General features: G+C 36.1%; 1 protein-coding gene across 1 annotated transcript in view; it reads left to right on the top strand.

The window, feature by feature from the left end:
• Positions 1-15,092, top strand: part of ABCB7 (ATP binding cassette subfamily B member 7) — a 133,793-nt gene extending 118,701 nt beyond the window's left edge. Inside the window, exons 15-16 of the mRNA XM_043895839.1 lie at positions 6,884-6,991; positions 14,727-15,092. Of these exons, the coding sequence (XP_043751774.1) occupies positions 6,884-6,991; positions 14,727-14,942 (324 nt within the window). The 3' untranslated portion in view covers positions 14,943-15,092. The remainder of the gene's footprint in view (positions 1-6,883; positions 6,992-14,726) is intronic.
• Positions 15,093-22,842: the final 7,750 nt, after the last annotated feature.

The raw sequence follows: 22,842 nt of genomic DNA on the forward strand, positions 1-22,842 counted from the left end.
CTCTTGGCCATCAGTGTGTCTCCTTTGTAGAAATTTCTCTATGTCTTCTGTCCATTTTTTGATTCAGTTGTTTGTTTTTGATATTGAGCTTCATGAGCTGTTTGTAAATTTTGGAGACTAATTCCTTGTCAGTAATATCATTTGCAAATATTTTCTCTCTTCTGTGGGTTGTCTTTTCATTTTGTTTATGGTTTCCTTTGTTGTGCAAAAGCTTTTGTGTTTAGTCAGGTTTCATTTACTTTTGTTTTTATTTGTATTACTCTGTGAGATGGATCAAAAGAGAGATTGCTGCAATTTGTGTAAGCATGTTCTGCTTATGTTTTCCTGTAAGAGTTTTATAGTATCTGATCTTAAATTTGGGTCTTTAATCCATTTTGAGTTTATTTTTATGTGTGGTGTTAAAGAATGTTCTAATTTCATTTTTTTTACATATAGCTGTCCAATTTTCCCAGCACCACTTAATGAAGAGGCTATCTTTGCTCCATTGTATATTCTTGCCTCCTTTGTCAAAAATAAGGTACCCATAGATGCATGGGTTTATCTATGGGTTCTCTGTCTTATTCCATTGGTCTATATTTCTGTTTTTGTGCCAGTACCATAACTGTTTTGATGACTGTAGCTTTGTAGTATAGTCTGAAGCCAGGGAGCCCAGTTCCTCCACCTCCGTTTTTCTTTATCAAGTTAGCTTAGTCTATTCAGGGTTTTTTGTGGCTCCATACAAATTTTAAGATTTTTTTTGTCTAATTCTATGAAAAATGCCATTGATAATTTCATAGGGCTTGCACTGAATCTCTAGATTTCCTTGGGTAGTATAATCATTTTGAAAATATTCTTTCAATCCAAGAACTTGATATCTCTCCATCTGTTTTTGTCATCTTTGATTTCCTTCATCATTATAGTTTTCTGCATATAGGTCTTTTGCCTTCTTAGGTATGTTTATTCCTAGGTATTCTTTTTTTTGCAGTGGTAAATGGGATTGTCACCTTAATTTCTTTTTCTGATCTTTCGTTGTTAGTATATGGGAATGCAAGAGATTTCTGTATCCTGCAACTTGACTAAATTCATTGATTAGCTCTAGTAGTTTTCTGATTGCATCTTTAGGATTTTCAATGTATAGAATCATGTTATCTGCAAACAGTGACAGTTTTACTTCTTTTCCCATTTGGATTCCTTTTATTTTTCTTCTCTGATTGCCATGGTTTGGACTTCCAAATAATGGAATAATTCAGTAATTATTGAATAATAATGGTGAATGTGGGCACCTTTGTCTTGTTTCTAATCTTAACAGAAATGCTTTCAGTTTTTCACCATTGAGAATGATGTTTGCTCTGGGTTTGTCATATTTATTGTGTTGAGGTTTTGTTCCCTTTATGCTCATTTTCTGGAGAGTTTTTTTTTAATCATAAATGGGTGTTGAATTTTGTGAAAATCTTTATCTGCATCTATTGAGATGACCATATGGTTTTTATTCTTCAGTTGGTTAATATGGCTTATCACAGTGATTGATTTGCATATATTGAAGAATCCTTAAATCACTGAGATAAATTCAACTTGATCATGTTATATGAGTCTTTCAATATGTTGTTGGATTAGGTTTGCTAGTATTTTGTTGGGAATTTATGGATGTATTTTCATCAGTTATATTGGCCTGTAATTTTCTTTTTTTGTGATGTGTTTGTCTGGTTTTGGTATCAGGATGATGGTGCCTTGTAGAATGAGCTTGGGGGTATTCCTCCCTCTGCAATTTTTTGAAAGATTTTGAAAAGGATTGACATTAGGTTTTCTCTAAATATTTGATAGAATTCGCCTGTGAAGCTATCTGGCCCTGGGCTTTTGTTTGTTGGAATATTTAATCACAGTTTAAATTTCAGTGCTTGTGATTGGTCTTTTCATATTTTCTATTTTTCCTGGTTCAGTCTTGGAAGGTTATACTTTTCTAAGAATTTGTCCATTTCTTCCATGTTGTCCATTTTATTGGCATATAGTTGCTTGTAGTAGTTTCTTATGATCCTTTGTGTTTCTGTAGTGTTGTAACTTCTTTTTCATTTCTAATGTTATTGATTCTAATCTTCTCCTTTTTTTCCTGATGAGTCTGGCTAAAGGTTTATCAATTTTGTTGATCTACTCAAAGAGCTAACTTTTGGTTTCATTGATCTTTGTTACTGTTTTCTTCATTTCTATTTCATTTATTTCTGCTCTGATCTTTATGATTTCTTTCCTTCTACTACTTAAGAGTTTTTTGTTCTTCTTTCTCTAGTTGCTTTAGGTATAAGGTTAGGTTGTTTATTTGATATTTTTCTTGTGTCTTGAGGTAGGATTGAATTGCTGTGTAAACTTCTCTCTCTGAACTGCTTTTGCTGTATCCCAAAGGTTTTGGGTCATCATGTCTTCATTGTCATTTGTTTCTAGATATTGTTTGGTTTCCTTTTTGATTTCTTCAGTGACATCTTGGTTATTTAGTAACATATATTTTAGCCTCTGGGTGTTTTTTACAGGTTTTTTTTTTTTCTTTTTGTAATTGATTTCTAATCTCGTAGTGTGACCAGAAAAGATGCTTGATATGATTTCAGTTTTCTTAAATTTACTGAGGCTTGATTTGTGGCACAAAATGTGATCTATCCTGAAGAATGTTCCTTGTGCACTTAAGAAGAAAGTATTTGCTGCTGCTTTCAGATAGAATGTCATGTAAATCTCAGTTAAGTCTGTCTTGAAGCTTGTATTTTCTTATTAATTTTCTGTCTGGATGTTCTGTCCACTGAAGAGAGTGGGGTGTTAAAGTCCCCCCACTATTATTGTGTTACTGTTGATTTGTCCTTTTTATGGCTCTTAGTGTTTGCCTTATGTATTGTGGTGCTCCTATATTGGATGCATATACATTTATAATTATTATATATTCTTCTTGGATTGATTCCTTAATCACTATGTAGTGTCCTTCTTTGTCTCTTGTAACAGTCTTTATTTTACAGTCTGCTTCTTCTCATAGGAGTATGGCTACTCCATCTTTTGATTTTTATTTGCGTGGAATACCTTTTTCCATCCCCTCACTTTCAGTCCATATGTGTTCCTAGGTCTAAAATTGGTCTCTCATAAACAGCATATAGAGTGGTCTTATTTTTGTGTCTATTCAGCCAGTCTATGTCTTTTGGTTGGAGCATTTAATCCATTCATATTTGAGGTAATTATCAATGTGTATATATATATATATATATATATATATATATCCTTATTGCCATTTGTTCACTGTTTTGATTGTTTCGTATTTTTTTTTGTAGGTCATTTTTTCTCTTCTTCCTCTTTTGTTCTCTTGTGAATTGATGACTAACTTTAGTGTTGTGTTTGGATTCCTTTTTTTTTGTATGTGTATCTGTTAATATTTTAGATTTGTGGTATGCAGTTACCATGAGGTTTTGGTATGTGTCATGCTCAGTTACTTCAGTCATATCCAACTTTTTGTGATCCCATGGACCATTGCCCACTAGACTCCTCTGTCCATGGGATTCTCCAGGCAGAAATACTGGAGTGGGTTGCCATTTCCTTCTCTAGGGGATCTTTGCAACCCAGGGATTGAGCCCGAGTCTCTTGTGTCTCCTGCATTGCAGATGGATTCTTTATTGCTGCGCCACCAGGGAAGCCCAGTTTTGATAAAGCAGTCTTTATATTAGCAAGATTGTTTTTTAAGTTGCGGGTCTTTTAATTTCTCATTTGTTCCCAATACCCTGCATTTGTGCTCTCCTCTCCTCACAGTTGCTGGCTTTGATATCATATTTTTGTGTAGATTGTTTCCTTCCTTTAATGTATATTTGCCTTTACCAGTGAGTTTTTCCATTCATAATTTTCCTGTTTCTATTTGTGGCCGTTTCTTTCCTGCTTAGAGAAGTAACAAGTAATTGTTGCAAAGTCAGTCTAGTGATATTGAATTCTCTTAGCTTTAACTTTTCTGCAAAGCTTTTGATTTCTCCATCAAATGTGAATGAGAACCTTGCTGGGTAGAGTATTCTTGGTTGTAGGTTATTCCCTTTCATTGCTTTAAATATATTGTGCCAATCCCTTCTGACCTGCAGAGTTTCTGTTGAGAAATAAGCTGATAACCTTAAAGAGTTCCCTTGTGTGTTATTTGTTGTTTTTCCTTTGTTGCTTTTAGTATTTTTTTGTCTTTAATTTTTGTCAAGTTGAATACTATGTGTCTTGGTATATCCCTCCTTGGTTTATCCTGCCTGGGACTCCCTGTGCTTCCTGGACATGGATGACTGTTTCCTCTCCCATGTCAGGGAAGTTCTCAGCTATTGTCTCTTCAGAATGTTTTCTCGCGTCCTTTTTCTCTCTTGTCCTTCTGGGACTCCTATAATGTGAATGTTGTTATGTTTAATATTGGCCCAGAAGTCTGTTAGACTGACTTCTTTTCTTTCTTTCTTTTTTTTTCTTTATTCTGTGATTTCTACCATTCTGTCTTTCTGGTCACTTATCTCTTCTTCTGCCTCAGTTATTCTGCTGTTGATTCTTTCCAATGTATTTTTCATTTCAGTTATTGTATTATCCATCTCTGTTCTTTAGTTCCTTTAGGTCTCTGTTAAACCTTTCTTGCATTTTCTCGATCTTTGGTCTTTTTTCTTCTCAGGATCTTGGATCATCTTCACTATCATTTCTGAGTTATTTTTCTAATAGGTGTCTATCTCCACTTAGTTTTCTTCTGGGGTTTTATCTTGTTCTCTCATCTAGGACATATTCCTCTGCCATCTCATTTTATCCAACTTTCTGTGATTATAGTTTCTATTCTGCCAGCTGCAGGATTGTAGTTCATCTTGCTTCTGCTGTCTGCTCTCTGGTGGATGCGGCTGTCTAAGGAGTTTGTGTAGGCTTCCTGATGGGAGGGACTGGTTCCTGCTCTGTGGTGAGTGGATCTGGGTCTTGTCCTTCTGGTGGGCAGGGCCATGCTCGTGGAGACTTGAAGCCACTTGTCTGTGGTGGGGTGGGGTTAATGGTGGCTTCCTGGTAGCCTCACATCAATGAGTACTCCACAGATACGCCACTGCCAGTGTCTTTATCCCCATAGTGAACCACAGCTGCCACCTGCCTCTGCAGGAGACCCTCTAGTATTAGCAGATAGGTCTTGCATAGTATCTTATGAAGTCACTGCTTTTTTATCCTGGGTCCTGGTGCACACACAACCTTGTGTCTGTCCTCCAAGAGTGGCATTTCTGCTTTCCCCATCTCTTTGGAACTAGGCTGGGAAGCCTGATGTGAAACTTAGGACTTTCACTCCTGTGGAAGAACTTCTGTGGTATAATTTTTATCATGTTGTGCCCCTCCTACCATCTTGTTGTGTCTTCTTTGCCTTTGGATGTAGGGTATCTTTTTTGCTAGGTTCAAGCTTTTTTTTTTTTTTTTTTTTGCCTTTGGTTGTTCAGTAGTTGGTTGTGATTTTGGTGTTTATGTAAGAGTGAGCTCATGTCTTTCTACTCTGCCATCTTAAGCTAATCTGACAATTTGTTATATTTAAAGAGAACCTTAAGCTGCATTAGACCCCATTCACAAGCAGACTAGGAATCTGCTTACAAGAACTTTAAATCTAAAAATGTGTCATCCACATGTATTGCAAATTTGGAGTCCCCACAATAGTCATTATTTGAGGCACATACCTTTACTATCTCAAGGAGCATAATCCATTAATTGCCAGCAGAAAAGAGTCCCCTGCTGAGGGAATGAGTTATCAGAAGATTTAGTAAGTCTGAATTGACCTTTTAAAAAGGTCCAGACTATCATTAGGATGGCAGTTTAAGTTTTTGAGTGTAAGATATGATGCCTCAAGCATCATAGTTTTTCTTAGATTTTCAGTCTGCACTTGATTTTCAGTCTGCCATAGTAAAGTTTAAGGTCTTCTTTTCCTGGGTAACCATCTACTCAGGTATTTTTATTCCTTTAATAAATACAGTGATTAGATATACCTATAGGAAGACATTGGTCCTATCCTCATCCCCCACATTGCTATTTCCATCTAGCTAATTGTACTTAGACCCAGGTTTCCAAGTATAGCTGAATATATATACAGCTGCCTTACTTTTTTGTTATTTTTGTTTAGTGGCTAAGTCATGTCTCTTTTGTGACCCCATGGACTATAGCCCACTAGGCTGTTCTGTCCAAGGAATTTCCCAGGCAAGAATTCTGGAGTGGGTTACCATTTACTTCTCCAAGGAATTGTGCCAACCCAGGTGTCAAACCTGCGTCTCCTACCTTGCAGGTGGATTCTTTACCACTGAGCCACCAGGGAAGCCCTCTCTTATATTTTATAGACAGTAAGCAAAAAAAGTGTATTTTCCAGAATACCTCAAGAAGTCAGAATACTTCTGAAAAAGAAGTTTCTTCAAGTTAAACGTGAACAGTTGTCCTTGTCAATCTTTCTGTCCTCTGAGTTAGAACTAAGGAAAAGCAAACGCTCCTGTGCTCTTTGTGTCTTCTATCTTTTCTTGATTTTTTTTAATTTCTCTGCATCATATCATTTGGTTGCCTACTTATTTTGTTTTTGCTCTCTTTGGCCAGATAAACATCATACCTAGCTATTCTCCTGCCATCAGTGGATTCATTTTATTTGTTTGTTTTTAAGTATGGGAAATATCCACCTTAAAGCTAATTTAAAGAAGTGGTTGCCTATCTTAAAGCTAGCTTCTTCCATGATAATGTGGTCGTGTTTGCCTTCTCTCTTTGATTGATTTGTTCTCTTGTTCATAACTATTAGATTGGGTACAATATTTGGTAGTGGTATAAAGTTTATATAACAAAATTAACTGGCATTTTATATGTTCTTTTAAGAAATATATGGTTATTTTAATTTACATTTACCTAATAGATAAATCTCCCCCCCTTACTGTTCTTGTTGTCAAACTTGCAGACTATTCTTGGTGCCATGAGGGATGCAGTGAAACATAGAACTTCTATTTTCATTGCACACAGATTGTCAACAGTGGTTGATGCAGATGAAATTATTGTCTTGAACCAGGTAAGACATTTAACTTTAAAGTTTAATGTTTGAAGTATATTAGAAATTGTTGCAAACACAAGCAACTTACATTGTTTCTAAAGAAATTTTTAGAATTTGTGTTCTTTGAATAAGATTGTATCCTGATAGGATTCCATCTTTATCTCCATTGATAGGAACAACCTGTGCCACTTACAAAAATGAATAAAATGTATTAATTCACTCTTTTTTTTTTTTTTTTGCTGAGACATGCAGAGAATTTTTATTTATCACATTTGTTAATACTTAAGTTTTACTTGCAGAACAGAGTCACCAATAGAAGAGCAGGCTGTTAGTAGGTATTAGTAGGGTTCAGTCAGGGATCTAGTATAGCATCTAGGAAGCACACAAGAGGTGGTTCAATAGGGAGGTGGTTCAATAGAGAAGGGTCATAGCTCTCAAATGCCAACTTTTGGTACAGTAAGCTGTCAATCACTGTTTATTTAGATGCTTTGGTTGATTGATACACTACATATTTTTCAGTTAGGGATTACTTTTGTTGTTGTTTTTTGTTTGTTTTTAAAAAATTTTCAGTTATCTTTAGAGGTTATGTGTTGGGGCCCATCCCCCAACAACAGAATAGTATTCTTATTAGAAGTTCCTAAAAAGGACTGATGCTGAAGCTGAAACTCCAGTACTTTGGCCACTTCATTCCAGGAGTTGACTCACTGGAAAAAACCCTGATGCTGGGAGGGATTGGGGGCAGGAGGAGAAGGGGACGACAGAGGATGAGATGGCTGGATGGCATCACCGATTCAATGCACATGAGTTTGAGTAAACTCCTGGAGTTGGTGATGGACAGGGAGGCCTGGTGTGCTACAATTCACGAGGTCGCAAAGAGTCAGACACGACTGAGCGACTGAACTGAACTGAACTGAACACTGGCAATTCCAGCATGTGAAGTGTGATAGGACATAGCCAGGAAGATGAGAAATTGAAGCCATCATCTAGGGGTTATATAGTCCATCCCTGTTGCTCCTTGCATCCTGCGGGTCCTCTTTGCTACCCTCTCCATTAAACCCATTAGCATGCAGGATCCTCATTTGCTTCACAATGGTGCTTTTACCAGGTTCACCAGCAGCAGCAGATGGTGCATGGTCTGGTAGACCTGCTTGTCCTTCTGCAGCTGCTTCTTGATCTTCTTGTTGGCCTCACGCTGCTCCTTCTCCTTGTTGTGCTGGTCCTCAGTCTTTTCTGTTTTCAAGACAGCCCGTGGCAGCGGGGCCGGGCATGGGCAGCCTCACGCGGCCTGAGGGCCGGGGCAGCGCCGGGCGGACAGGCTGGCCCGGCGCAAACTCGGCTTCTCGGGGAGGAGCACCAAGGGAGGGCGGTGTCGCTGTGGCCGAGAGGAGAGAATGACTCCCAGCCCATCGAGCTGGAGTGCAGGGCGTCTAATGGCTGCTGCGGAGTGAGATGGACCTGAGCCGGAGCTGCGGACGCTACTGCCACCGCCGGCCACCACTCTTATTGGCAGAGCTCCTCAGCGGGTGCAGGGAGGTGGAGGCGGAGGCTGCAAAGGGGGTGGAAGGAGGAGGAGGAGGAGGGATGAGGAGCTTAATTCACACTTTATTAACATTTTAAGAGCAAAGTTAGATGAGGAAAGCATTAAATCCTAATATGTTAGAAACAGTTTTAAAGGTTTTGTATTTAAAACAATTTTTCTGCATTCATTTTTGCTCTGTACAGAATATTTGCTTAATGTCTTCAGTGTATTTCATATTTTCATTTTCCTAATACCTGCACACACCCTTGATGTTTAAAAGAAAATTACCATAAAATAAAGTGGTCATTTTCAAACATGGCCATTTTTATTTTGTATTTTTCCTCATGAGGAAAGTAAGAAAAATGACAGCCTACTTTATTTCTCTGAGGGAATTACTGTAAGAGTGTACTCTCTAAATATTCTGAACAGATCAGAGTGCCACTATTGCAATTGGTAGATTTGAAAATTGTAATAGTTTTACTTTTCTCCTCTCTGTAGGGATATTTTATCTCCACCCACCTTTGTACTTGATTATTTCTAATGATGTTCTCCATGTTTATTTTTACCATCTAACAAGTAAACCTTCAATTCTTTATCATTTTGAAAGCAAAAGTACTGGGAGTTGAGAGCAGAAGCATTCTCCTCTACATTCTGTACTGAGAGAGAATTTTTTGCATCACTAAAATTTCTTATAGAATGTTTACTTCCGTGATACAGATATTATTTCTTTTTTATGTTACCACTTGCTCAAAAATGCTAATATTCACTAAAGAGTAAACTGATTTTTTTCAGTATAATTGTCCAGAATGTCTAAAATGGGAAGTTTTATAAATATACTTTATTATTTCATTGATGTTTAAGTATCTGAAGTAAAATCTGCTCTTGTGCTTTTTACTGAACTTTTCAATTGTATGCCATCATGTACATAGAGCCTTTTCTTATAAATATAAAACATTAAAAGTACCTTAACAAGTATAAGCCATAGGACTGGAAAATGTCAGTTTTCATTCCAGTCCCAAAGAAGGACAGTGCCAAAGATTGTAAACTACTGTACAGTTGAGCTTATTTCACGTGCTAGTAAGGTTATACTCAACATCTTTCAAGCTAGGTCTCAGCAGTGTGTGAACCGAGAACTTCCAGATGTACAAGCTTCATTTAGAAAAGGCAGAGGAACCAGAGATCAAATTGCCAACATTCACTGAATCATGCAGAAAGCAAGGGAGTTACAGGAAAACATCAACCTCTGCTTCATTAACTACACTAAAGTCTTTGACTATGTGGATCACAGCAAACTGGAAAATTCTTAAAGTGATAGGAATACCAGACCACCTTACCTGTCTCCTGAGAAACCTGTATGTGGGTCAAGAAGCATACAAGACATGGAACAACTGGTCAAAATTGGGAAAGGAGTATGACAGTCTGTATATTGTCACCCTGTTTATTTAACTTATATACAGAGTATATCATGTGAAATGACAGGCTGGATGAAACACAAGCTGGAATCAAGACTGCCAGGAAATATATCAACACCCTCAGATATGCATATGATACCTCTAATGGCAGAAAGTGAAGAGGGACTAAAGAGCCTCTTGATGAAGGTGAAACAGGAGAGTGAAAAAAACTAAATTTAAAAAAATATATGAATTTAAAGCAAACGGAAAAAAATAAAACTGTCTGCATAAAGAATTGATAACATAACCATGAAGAAGAAAAATAGCATGCAGAACCAACCCAAGTAATAACTTTTGAACACATTACTCTTATTTTTTAGCCTTAGTAGAATGTAAGGATAAATATAACTCAGATTTGAACTTAGTAAGTTTGTTGTTGGTAGTATGGGAGTATCTATTTTGAAACTATTTTCTGTATATCATATGACTGAGCATATGAGTTAATATATTGATGTTGTTGAGAAATAAAGGTCTTACCTGGGAGAAGAAAGATACAGATATGGAATAGGAGAACGGGAGGAAGAACCTTGTGATGTTATATTGGAACAGAATTATCAATATTAGTTTATGATGAAAAGTTCCTAACTCTGTTCAGGGAAAAGGTCTAGAAGCAATGAAATCCCAGTAGTACTGAGTATAACTAGCACCTAGATCTTACACAAAATGCTATTCCTCAACAAAAAGAATCAAGGAGCATTTTGAGTGGATTCCCACTGGCCAAATGTGGGATAATTTGATCATTAAAAAATGATACTTATAAATTACAACACACTGAATAAAAAGTAAATGTATAATTCTATAGTAATGCTTAGGGAAAGCTCTTCTTTAAAAATAAAATCTTGCCACTTACAGCAACATTAATGGACCTGGAGGGTATTATGCCAAGCCAAATAAAAATACATCAGAGAAAAATATATACCATATGATTTTACTCATATGTGGAGTCTAAAAAAACTGAGCAAATAAACAAACAACAGAAACAGACCATAGATACAGAGAACACACTGGTGATTGCCAGAGGGGAGAGAGTGAAGAGATAGATGTAATAGGTGAAGGGTATTAAGAGGTACAAACTAAGTCATAGGGATGTAATTTACACATAAAGAATATAGTCAATAATATAATAACTTTGTATGGTGACAGATGGTAACTGAACTTAGGTAATCATTTCATAATATATAAAAACAATCACTGTGTTATACATCTGAAACTTATATTGTATGCTTTCTTTTGTTTTAATCAGGGTGTAGTTGCTTTACAAAGTTGTACAACAAAGTGAATTAGCTGTATGTATACATATATCCTCTCCTTCATGGCCCTCCATCCCACCCAATATTGTATGGTAATTGTAACTCAATAAAAAAAAAGAATGTTAACACACATATAAGGAATGATACATTTAGAAAATCATTTTACAGCCACCACTGTAGTAAAAGATTTAGATAAATATCATCATTTGCTAAAACCATATGGTGAAAAACTATTGGGGAATAGAATAGTCACGTAACCCATAGATTACTTTACTTTTACAAAGAAAAAATACCTTTAAAATAGAGAAATCTGGTAGACACTGCCTTAACCAAATGATCAAACTTAATATCATTAATTATGGAGGAAACTGACATCATATATCTCCTAATATGATACACTGAGGATGTATCATCACCTACATTGTATTTCAGCAAAAATGTTTAGCCTAGATCTAAGAATCAGGAAAAACTAGAGAAATACAACTTGAAGTTCATTCTTTAGAAAATAAGCCTGGATATTTTAGAAATGTTATTGTCATATTCACACAGACTAGAAAACTTATAAATTCAACATGTTGATCCTGATTGGATCCTGGATGGAAAATATATATATATGTGTGTGTGTGTGTGTGTGTGTGTATTATTGGGATCATTGGTAAAATCTGAATATGGACTATAAATTAGATGAATTTCTTAGGTGTGATATAGTTGTATTCCAGTCATATAGGAGAATGTCCTTGTTTTCAGGTGTGTGTGTGTACATGCTCAGTCATGTCCAACTCTTTGTGACCCCATGGACTCTAGCCCACCAGGCTTCTCTGTCCGTGGAATTTTCCAGGCAAGAATACTGGAGCAGTTTGCCATTTCCTTCTTCAGGGGATCTTCCCGACCCAAGGATCAAACCTTTCATCTCCTGCATTGGCAGGTGGATTCTTTACCACTAGTGCCCCCGGGAAGCCCTTTCAGGAGACACATGCTAATGAAATACTTAGGGGTGAAATGTTATGATGTCCACAATTCACTCTTAAATAATTTAGCAAAAAGTAATATAAATTTAGAGATAGGATCAAGTGAGAGAAGGCAAATGTGGAAAAAGTAACAGTTGCTAACCCAGGAGAAGCATATATAGGTGTTCATTTTTACCATTCTTGCATCATTTCAAATTTGAAATGGGATGGTAAATAAATAAGGAACAATTGGAGAACAAGAGATTTTGGAAATCAAAACTGTCATTGCTGAAATAAAGTCAAGGATATCTCTAAAGAGTAAAACAAAAAGAGAGAAAATAGAGGAAAGATTTGAAAACAAGAAAATTAGTCTAAGAGGTCCAACATTTGACTAACATTCTAGAAAAAGGGAGTCAGACAAAGGAAGGATATAACCAAAGACTAATATCCCCCAAATGTCCAGAACTTCAGAGCATGAGTTTCCAGATTGAAAGGGCCTAGCAAATAGCCACCACAATAAACGGAGGGAGGAAAAAGAATACACAAATTATCATAAAATTTCAGAATTGAGAATAAGGAAAACAGCTTAAAAGCTGTAAGAGAAATATCTTCTGGTGGGGGGGTGGTGCTAAATAATAGATTACATAACATAGTTGATAATGAGAAAAACACTGTTCAGACAAGCTTAAAGTTTAGAGTGGATTACCAATAGTGACATAGAAAACTAAGCAAATGAAAAAATAAGGCAATTACTAAGTCCAGGAAGAATAAGAAATTAAGAGAAAGTATATATAAAGTCCTAGTACCTGACAACAGGTAATACTTTACATAGTTATGATAAAGCAAACATTGTATATTAAATAACATTTATGATATAACCAATGTTATTAGGAGAGTGAATTTGAGGCATGGGAAAGTGGAATAGTTGAAAGTGCTGGATCTCATTAATATGTATCTGTGTGTGTAAATGCTAGAATAAATAGCTACAAATTGGGGGATAAGAAGGAGGTATTCAAGGGTAGAGAAGGAGGAAACAAAAGAATGTACTTTTTATCAGCTTTGTAATTACTTTTAAGCTATGTACATTTATGCTTTAATACAAGTAAAATAATTTAAACTACACATTTTTACTACAGGATAAATTTTTATAATTTATTTCATTACTTTTCTGCAAAAATAGTTCCATTCTTTCTAATATTTTTTGATGCAGCTTTCATAGAAGATTTTTTTTAATTAATGTATAATTGATGTATAATTGATGTACAATGTTGTGTTAGTGATTCAGGTTTTTTTTTCAGATTATATTCCATTGTAAGTTACTATAAGATATTGAATACAATTCCCTGTGAGTGAAAGGAAAGTGTTAGTTGCTCAATCATGTCTGACTCTTTGCGATGCCATGGAATGTAGCCTGCCAGGCTCCTCTGTCCATGGAATTCTCCAGGCAAGAATACTGGAGTGGGTAGCCATTCCATTCTCCAGGGGATCCTCCCAACCCAGGGATTGAACCTGGGTCTCATGCACTACTGACGGATTCTTTACCGTCTGAGCCACCAGGAAAGTCCCTGTGCTATTGAGTAAATCCTTTTTGCTTATCTATTTTATATATAGTAGTTTGTATCTATTAACTCCATACTCGACTGTCCTTTTCCCCTCCATGTCCTCTTTAGTGACCATAAATTTGTTTTCTGTATCTGTGCATTGAGAATTTTATTTTGTTTTTTTACAGTGGTAAATAAAAAAGTATAAAATATGTAACCTTGGGGACTTTTATGCCAATGAAGTTGTCCACACACCTTGGGGTTGAGGACTACATGCAGGATCCAGAGGAATTCAATTAGCAGAGCAAAATAATTCTCAGACTCTCCAGCCAGGAATCAAGGAGATGCTTAAATTAACCACTCAGAAGTGGGCACATACAAATTTCAGTTATTTAGCTTAAGGTTATATTTTTAAAGGTCGTATCACCAGGAGCACCACTGAAAGTGACAAAATTACTTTTGTCTTCCAGTATGTTTAACAGTAGCTCTCAAGAGACAAATTAATTGCAGATATAAGAGTTTGGCATCAATACCAAATCTGTGCAATGTTAAGTTTAATAGCTATTGTTAAGAAAAATAGCTACTGGAAGAAATAAACATCATGGAGGAATCTTGTTTATTTCAAAGTACACATAGGGTTTTGGCATATTATTTTTAAATCCTTTAAATCTCTGTATAACTGTGCTTTTGATTTAAATATGATTTACTGATTACAGAAAATATCACCTTTAGAAAATCTTCACCTTCCTTTTCTGCTCTTCAAAATGAAAAAAAAAAAAACATTCAGACTTTATTTTCTTTAAGTGAAATATTTTATGTTATATAGAATTTCATAGCTTTTTGGTTTTTTATCATACTGGTAGCTCAACAGTAATGAAGGCATTCCTACCTTGAATTTTCCCACATATACTGTAATTAAGAAATAGGGAAAATTATTTTAATGAATGCAATCTTTCACAATTCTTACTTGGAAAGTATTATGTGTTTTCAGTTATTATGCTAGTTATATGACTTTGTCTATGTTTCTCTTATTTTTGCTTATTAGGGTAAGGTAGCTGAACGTGGTACCCACCATGATTTGCTTGCTAACCCTAGCAGTATCTATTCAGAAATGTGGCATACACAGAGCAGCCGTGTGCAGAACCATGATAACCCCAAATGGGATGCAAAGAAGGAAAATGTGTCCAAAGAAGAAGAAAGGAAGAGACTACAAGAAGAAATTGTCAACAGTGTCAAAGGCTGTGGAAACTGTTCCTGCTAAGTCATATGAAACATTTTCTTTTCTTCCTTCATCCTTCCCTTACTCACTCACTCCCTCCCTCTCTCATTTCCTTCCTTCCTTCCTCTTTTTACCTTGACTACACATTTGCACTGAAGCAGAATTGTTTTATTAAAAAAAAATCAGACATTCCCATTTTCTATAGTCCTTCTTTTAGATAAGATTTATTTGAAAAGGGAATTGAGTTTTACATCTTTCACAATCTACTTGATGTGGAATCTGTATTTATCTCCTAATTATTTTCTTGTTACTGCCTTAGTTGTGGTCAAAGCATAATTGTTGTTACTACTTGACTATACCCCATTTCCATTTTTGAGGCCTGACAGTCATTTGATATCAATAACCAGAAAAATCAGCTTGATTTCCAAAATTTTTATAGTTTTTCAAACCTCCTTTATGCTGACAAATTAGAAGAAAAGTATCTATTTTGTTTTTTAAAAGTGTAGATTTTCTTTCTCCATTGAAATACTTGAATGATAGATAACAATACTTAAATTTTTAGAAATAGTTGCCACCATATATCTTTAAGAGGAAAAACCTTGATTCTCATGTTGATATATAGAATGTTCATCATTAATCAGCATTATAACTGTCATCTAGTGCTGGGAATTTTATTTTTCCACCAAATGAGATGTAGCTTTTGTTTTGGACAAGAAATCATAATTTGTCTTAAAAGATTTGCAAACCTTGTTATAATTTGAGACTTACTATACTGGGAGTGCACGACTGAGCAACTTTACTTTTACTTTTCACTTTCATGCATTGGAGAAGGAAATGGCAACCCACTCCAGTGTGGGTTGCCCAATCCCAGGGATGGTGGAGCCTGGTGGGCTGCCGCCTGTGGGGTCGCACAGAGTCGGACCCGACTGATGCGACTTAGCAGCAGCAGCAGCAGCATACTGGGAGTGATCTAAAAAGCTTAGGATGTTAATTGGGTTTTCTGTTTCCATCTTAAATGCACTGCTTTTGCTATCTGAAGTTATACAAAGAAACAACCAAATGGGATGTGTGCACACACACATGTGTATAAAGCAAAATCTATTTAACAATTATTAATAACCTTTAGACAAATAGAGGATTACAAAAATATTTAGATGATCAAGCCTCTAATCTGTGTTGACACTTCAGAATTACTTTATTACCAGATCTTCCCTTCCTTTTTCAGTAGTTTAATGAGTTTAAGCTTGAAATAACAAGGAGGAGCCCAAACAAGATAATTAAGTTTTACTGATTAGGAATAATTAATAAAATGTTGGTATATATTCACTTAGAAAGTTCCCTTCCTTTTCCAACTTGAATTTGCTTTAATTTGTTTGGTAGTAATCATTCAGCTTGAAAAACTGTATATAATAAGGCTTTGTTACTCATAACTGTATATAATGAGGCTTTGTTTTTCAGAAAAGGTGTTAAAATATCTATTTTATTGGTCTATGGTTTTATTGTGTTTTAAATGATAATTTGGTATGGATGAGACATTTTTTTTTCCGATTTATGTTGTTGTCATTAGTAGGTAGATATCTAAGCTTATCTAAGTCTAGTCTCCAGTTTTGTTATATAAAGGTGATGAGATAAGTAGCTTGAAGCTAGTATTTTGTGGTTAGTCTTTGATACCAGAGCAAGTGGTAGGATCTTGCTTTTGGAGTTGAAGTTAACACTGAGATGCTTAATCAGCTGCAATATGAGGGGAGGTTTGGGACATTTCTTACTCTAATACCATAGATGTGATTGCTTTTCTGAGGGACAGCAACCAAAAAAACATGTCCTTTGAATAACCCAGCTGCATTACTAGAAATAATGGTTAGTCTAGGTAGAAATTCTGCTTCTGTTAATTCCTTCTGTACATTTTTAATGTTGCTGATAGAAAATATTTAATTTTATTGCATAATCAAGCAGGTAAAATTGAAATAATCACTAGTAATATTCATTTTGAATGTGAATAGTGGTATTCAAAGTAAGTGATTCTGTGATATGGGAAACATATAGTCAAAGAAGGACAGGAATGTTTTTAGGGTGGGGATAATTCCCCCACAAAGAAATTTGAAAGTACTTTCATATGGTTGGAGGTGGTCTCTAGACCATTGGGTCACTGTGGTCATTAACCAGTATTTTCAGCTAATAAAAACTTTAATTACCTGAAAAACACAGTTACTGTAGGGGCTACAACTAAGTCTTAATTTTTTTTCTCTTAACTCCATCTTATTAAGGTGGTTCTATACACTGACATAGTAGACAAATTAAAATGAAAGAAAAACTTCCTAGGATTATTCACTCAGAGGAAGTTCCAAGAAAGGGACATTTATCATAATGTACTAATTTTACATTAAAATATTACACACAAAAGTACAAATTTCAAAGTTAACATCACAAAATAATATTTTTTTAAATGTCTTGGGATGAATAAGCTACAATTTTGGCATATGAGCTCTGAAAATGGAGCAGGGGATAGGGTTTTGTTTCTTAATATCCCTTTATTTTTAAGATTGAAAATTTTACTTTCTTCCTAAGGGAATCCCAGTTTACAAAGATTAAATTGAAGCCAAGGTAATTTGGGATCATAAAAACTGGGCCAGATGCCTTCCTGAAGGTTTTAACATAGAAATATTTTGGTGAGGAGATGGGCTCCTTTGGAAATTTTTGAACAGCTCAAGTCTGATGGTCACTTGTGAGAATCAGAAAGAGGCCTTAGCATTTGGATAAACTCAAAATATGCATTTACTTCTCCTCTGCAGGGATTTGAACCTTTTCTATACCTTTAGTTAAATATTTTGCCTTTTCCCTTAGATGCTGACAAAGCTCAGTGTGTGAAGATGGTTAGTTTAAAAATATGTTTTGCTTTTAAAGGCAAGATATTTAAAATTAATATGATTCCTTATTTCTGGATCACTTTGCACACACTGCCATCTTGCTCCTATCCTTCTTTATTGCTGGTTGTCTCAGGAAATGCAACTTTGACCAGTATATACTCATGATTCTCTTACCTTGTAACTTCATCATAGGATATTCTACTGTGTATTGGTAGTTGAAAGCATTTAAATATGTTTACAAAGGCAGCTTTCTTATAGAAAGGTCCCTTCTCTCCTGCTTTGAGTATATAGATTTTGAATATAAACTGCATAATAAATGACAGTATGAAGTCAAATCAGCTGCATAAGATTGGTTAAGATAAAATAACTCAGTGTGGAAGCTTATTTACCACAGATGTATTGTTGTAACAATCTGTGCAGATAATCAGTACTAAATAAACTATGTCTTTGTGGCTCGAAATGGGTGTCCCATTGAAGCAACTCTTCTGCAATGCATAGGGAGAATTAATATTTTGCTATTCACACACTCCAAATAAGTACAAATTTAATAGACACTCTGGGAGTATGGCCTTACAGCCTTATGCAAAAAGGGAAAACTTGAAATTGTCTCAAAGAGAAAGTAATTGTTTCCAGTGCTCATAATATGGGTAAAATGGTAGCAAATTATAGTGCTTTCACTTAGCATTAAGCTGTCATACTTTTAATGACCAGTCAGTGAAAGGCAGCCTTCTATTGCCCCCAGTTTCTCAGTTCTAATGACTAAGAAAGAAACCTTTAGGGTAGAAAAATGCCTTAACTGCAAACCATGCATTAAATTAGTATTTTGATTAGCTAGGTAGAATTGGAAATGTACTAGCTTTAACTAGAAATGGGTTGGAACATTTTTGGTTTAAAACAAAGGCAATGGATTGTTTGCGTATTTCCTGTTTTTACACAGCTACACTAGAATGTTTTTCACTGATGACTTTCTATTTTATAATATCATTGGATTTTAGAGCTGGAAGGAATTTAGAGGTCCTTTAATAAAACTTCTTCATTCTAAAAATGAGGAAACTATTTCAGGAGAAGTCACTGAACTTACTATTAGCCAAGTGGATGAAAATTCTGGGTCCTGACATCCAGTCCATTTCTTTGTTGTTGTTGTTGTTGTTGTTCAGTCACTCAGTCGTGTGCAACTGTTTGTGACCCCATGGACCGCACACGCCAGGTTTCCCTGTCCTTCATCATCTCCCGGGGTTTGCTCAAACTCATGTCCATTTAGTCAGTGATGCCATCCAGCCATCTTGTCCTCTGTTATCCCCTTCTCCTCCTGCCTTCAATCTTTCCCAGCATCAAGATTTTTTCTAATGAGTCAGCTCTTCACATCAGGTGGCCAAAGTATTGGAACTTCAGCTTCAGCCTCAGTCTTTCCAATGGATATTCAGGGTTGATTCCCTTTAGGATTGATTGGTTTGATCTCCATGCAGTCCAAGGGCCTCTCAATAGTCTTTTCCAACACCACAGTTCAAAAGCATCAATCTTTGATGCTTTTTGCTGAACCACATTTTGACCCAGAAGTTATGTTCAAAAATATATTGAGGTTGAGACATCCAGCATGGTAAAGTAAGGGGCTCTGTAGACCTTCAACAAAACAACAGCCTAACTGGTAAAAAGTTATTTTTTAAAAAATCATTTGAAGTATCTAGAAATTATCCAAAGGGCATAAAGCAAATGGAAAAACATTCATTTGAGAAACCTATTAAGTCTCAGTAAGAACAGCAAGAGTCTGGCATTTGAGGAATTACTGACATACTCTCCACTTCACCAGGTCTTTGTTACAGAAGCTCTTCTCTCAATGCTCTATTCTTTTCAAGTGTGAAGATATTAGGGAGAGAGAGGGCTCCTCTTTCCCCAACTCCTACTGTGGGGCTACAGTTTCACCCTGCAAGGTAACTGCTTGCATTTCTCATCTCCCCAACCCTGTGCTGCAAAAAATGTATTCCAGGCAAGCACAAGCAAGCGGACTAGAGATCCTTTCTACCACCCCACCCCCCACTCTTAGGGTGGAACCACTCCATGCACAGATTGAGAATACTGGGACCCTGATTTTTTCCACCTCAGCTAACTCAGAGGTTTCACTCAAGGAGCGAAAAACCAAGAGTACCATGGACTGCCACCATGTCCTGGTGCCTTTTCATAGAGTGGTGGTTTCACTCAGGGTCCTCTGGCCCCAGCTCTGGTTCGTTGATGCAGAGGTTCTTTCCAAAGGGGAAGGCATTCAATGAATACAAAAAGTTCCACAGGTCTACCTGAGGGTACTGATTTCATTGAAACAAAGCATGGAGAACTCCATCCCTAAGGGCATTGTGAAAAACAATGGAGATCTTGGTGGAGAGCTACTAGGAGGCGCTGGTACAAGCAAATCAGTAGGGCAGCCAGAAGTTAAACCAGAGAGAGCCCAGAAGTGCCTCCTGGGAACACAGGCAACTCAGAATTGAAAAGTCTGAGTGCATGTGCTGGGCTGCACTCACTCGGGACAGTCAGAGTGGAACATGGGACAGACTTAAAAGTATTTCACAATACATGCAGACCATCAACACATGGGAGAAGTTTGACTGGCACATGGAACTAGACAAAATACTGACTGAGCAAAAAGTTGCTCTCACCCAGATGTGACTCCTAGGAACGCAGGCTTAAAAATAAAACCGCACGCATTCCTGGCAATTTGAAACACTGTATGTCCAAGACTGTGCCCACTCAGAACAGAAAAGGAACCTCAAAGTACTAGTCTCTGGCTGAACATAGGTCAAAAGTAAACTCTATACTATGGTAGCACCCTCCAAGCACACACACATCCAATGGTAAAGGGTAAAAATCTTACCACTAATTGCTTTATGCCAACCCAGGGGCAACACTTGGGTACCTAGACTAAAAGACAGAGAAAGCCTAATATCAGACTGCACACTGCAGGGAAAATAACCAAGCAGATAACAGTCCCCCAGAGGAGGTGGATCATTATCCACAGATATTACAATATACTATATAAACTGTCGAGTTTTATGCAAAGAAAACAAGAAAGTCACCCATTTGCACAAGGGAGGAGGGGGCAGGAAGCAGGCAATAAATGTTGCCTTAGGTAGGACCCAGATGGTGGATGTAGTAAAGATTTGTCAATAAATAGGAAAAAAAACCAACTGGAAATTATGAAGTTGAGAAGTACAATAAATAAAAAATGTACTAGAGGAGCTCAATGCAGTATGTCTCCTACATGTGAACAGGTTCCATTCCAAGAGCACATTCATAAGTCCAATTTGTTCAAATATGCTGTCTATAGGAGAAATACTCCATAAAGTTACAGATCAAAAATAAAAAGATGGAAAAATTTATATACCATGCAAGCACCAACCATAAACTTTTTAGAGTGTCTATACTAATATCAGATGGAATAAACCTTAAATAAATGTTACTGAAGATAAAAATACTTTGGCCACCTGATGCAAAGAACTGACTCATTGGAAAAGACCCTGGTGCTGGGAAAGACTGAAGGTGGGAGGAGAAGGGGACAACAGGATGAGATGGTTGGATGGTATCACTGACACGATGGACATGAGTTTGAGTAAACTCCAGGAGTTAATGATGGACAGGGAAGCCTGGCGTGCTGCAGTCCATGGGGTCACAAAGAGTCGGACATGACTGAATAACTGAACTGAACTGAAAGGTAAAAATGGATATTTTGCAATGATTAAAGATTCAATCCGTCAGGAAGATATAACAATTTTAGGCATGTATGCACCTAAGAACCTGTCAAAATAGATGAAACAAAAGCTTGATAGACTTAGAAGGAGAAATAGACAATTCAGCAATTACAGTGGAAGATTTCAAGACCCCACTTAATAATGGATAGAAAACTATAGAGAAGATCAAAAAGAAAAGTGAAAAATGCAATTTGCTGAAGTGTACATGGACCAGTCATAGACCATATGCTGTGCCATAAATCAAGCTTCAATAAGTTTTAAAAGATTGAAATCATATAAAGAGTGTTCCCTGACTACAGTATATTAGAAATTAGTAATAAAGGAAAAAATCCTGGGGACTTCAGAAGGCAATCAGACACTTTAAATATGGGTCAAAAAATTACAAGGGAAATTAGAAAATACTTTGAGATGAATGAAAATGAAAACAACAAAAACATGGGATGCAGCTAAAATTTTTGTTAGAGATCAGTTTATAGCTGTAAATATATTTTAAAAAAGGAACATCTCAAATCAATAACCTAAACTTCTGCCTTAAACTAGAAAAAGAAGACCAAACTGAACCTAAAGGGAGAAGAAAAGAAATAATATAAAATTAGTGGGGAAAATTAACAAAATCACAAGCTTGTTCTTTGGAAAGATCAACACAATTGTTAACTCTTTTAACTAGACTGATAAGATTCATAGTAGTAAAAAAAAATGAAAGCAGATATCACTACTGATCTAACAGAAATAAAAAGATTGTAAAAGACTATGAAAAATTGTATGACAGCAAAGTAGATGACTTAGAGGAAATGGGCAAATTCTTAAACTGACTGAAGAAGAAATAGCCAGGCTGAATAGATCTGTAAGCAGTAAAGAGATTAAATTACTAATCCAAAGCTAATCAAAAAGCCTAGGCCCAGACAAAGCCCAGTGCTTCGTCACTGGATTCTGCCAGAGAGTGAAGAAAAGATTAATACCAATACCTCACAAACACCCCCCCAAAAAAAAATTAAAGGAGCGAATTCTTTTGCACTCATTCTGTGAGACCTGTATCATCCTGATACCGAAATAAAATATATCACAAGAAAACTAGAGAACAATATCCCTTATGTGTATAGATACTAAAATCCTCAAAAAATACTGATAAACAATCCAACAACTGTACAGCATAGTCAAGTGGGAGGCATACAAGATTAATAAAACTTTCACAAATCAATGTAATACACCATCATAATAAAGGGTAAAAAGCATATGATCATCTCATTAGATGCAGAAAAAGCATTTGACAAAATCCAATACCCTCTCATGACAAAAATGCTTGATAAACTAGACATACAAGGAAACTTCATCAACCTAATAAAG

This window comes from Cervus elaphus, chromosome X (genome assembly GCF_910594005.1).
Source record: "Cervus elaphus chromosome X, mCerEla1.1, whole genome shotgun sequence".
NCBI lineage: Eukaryota > Metazoa > Chordata > Mammalia > Artiodactyla > Cervidae > Cervus > Cervus elaphus.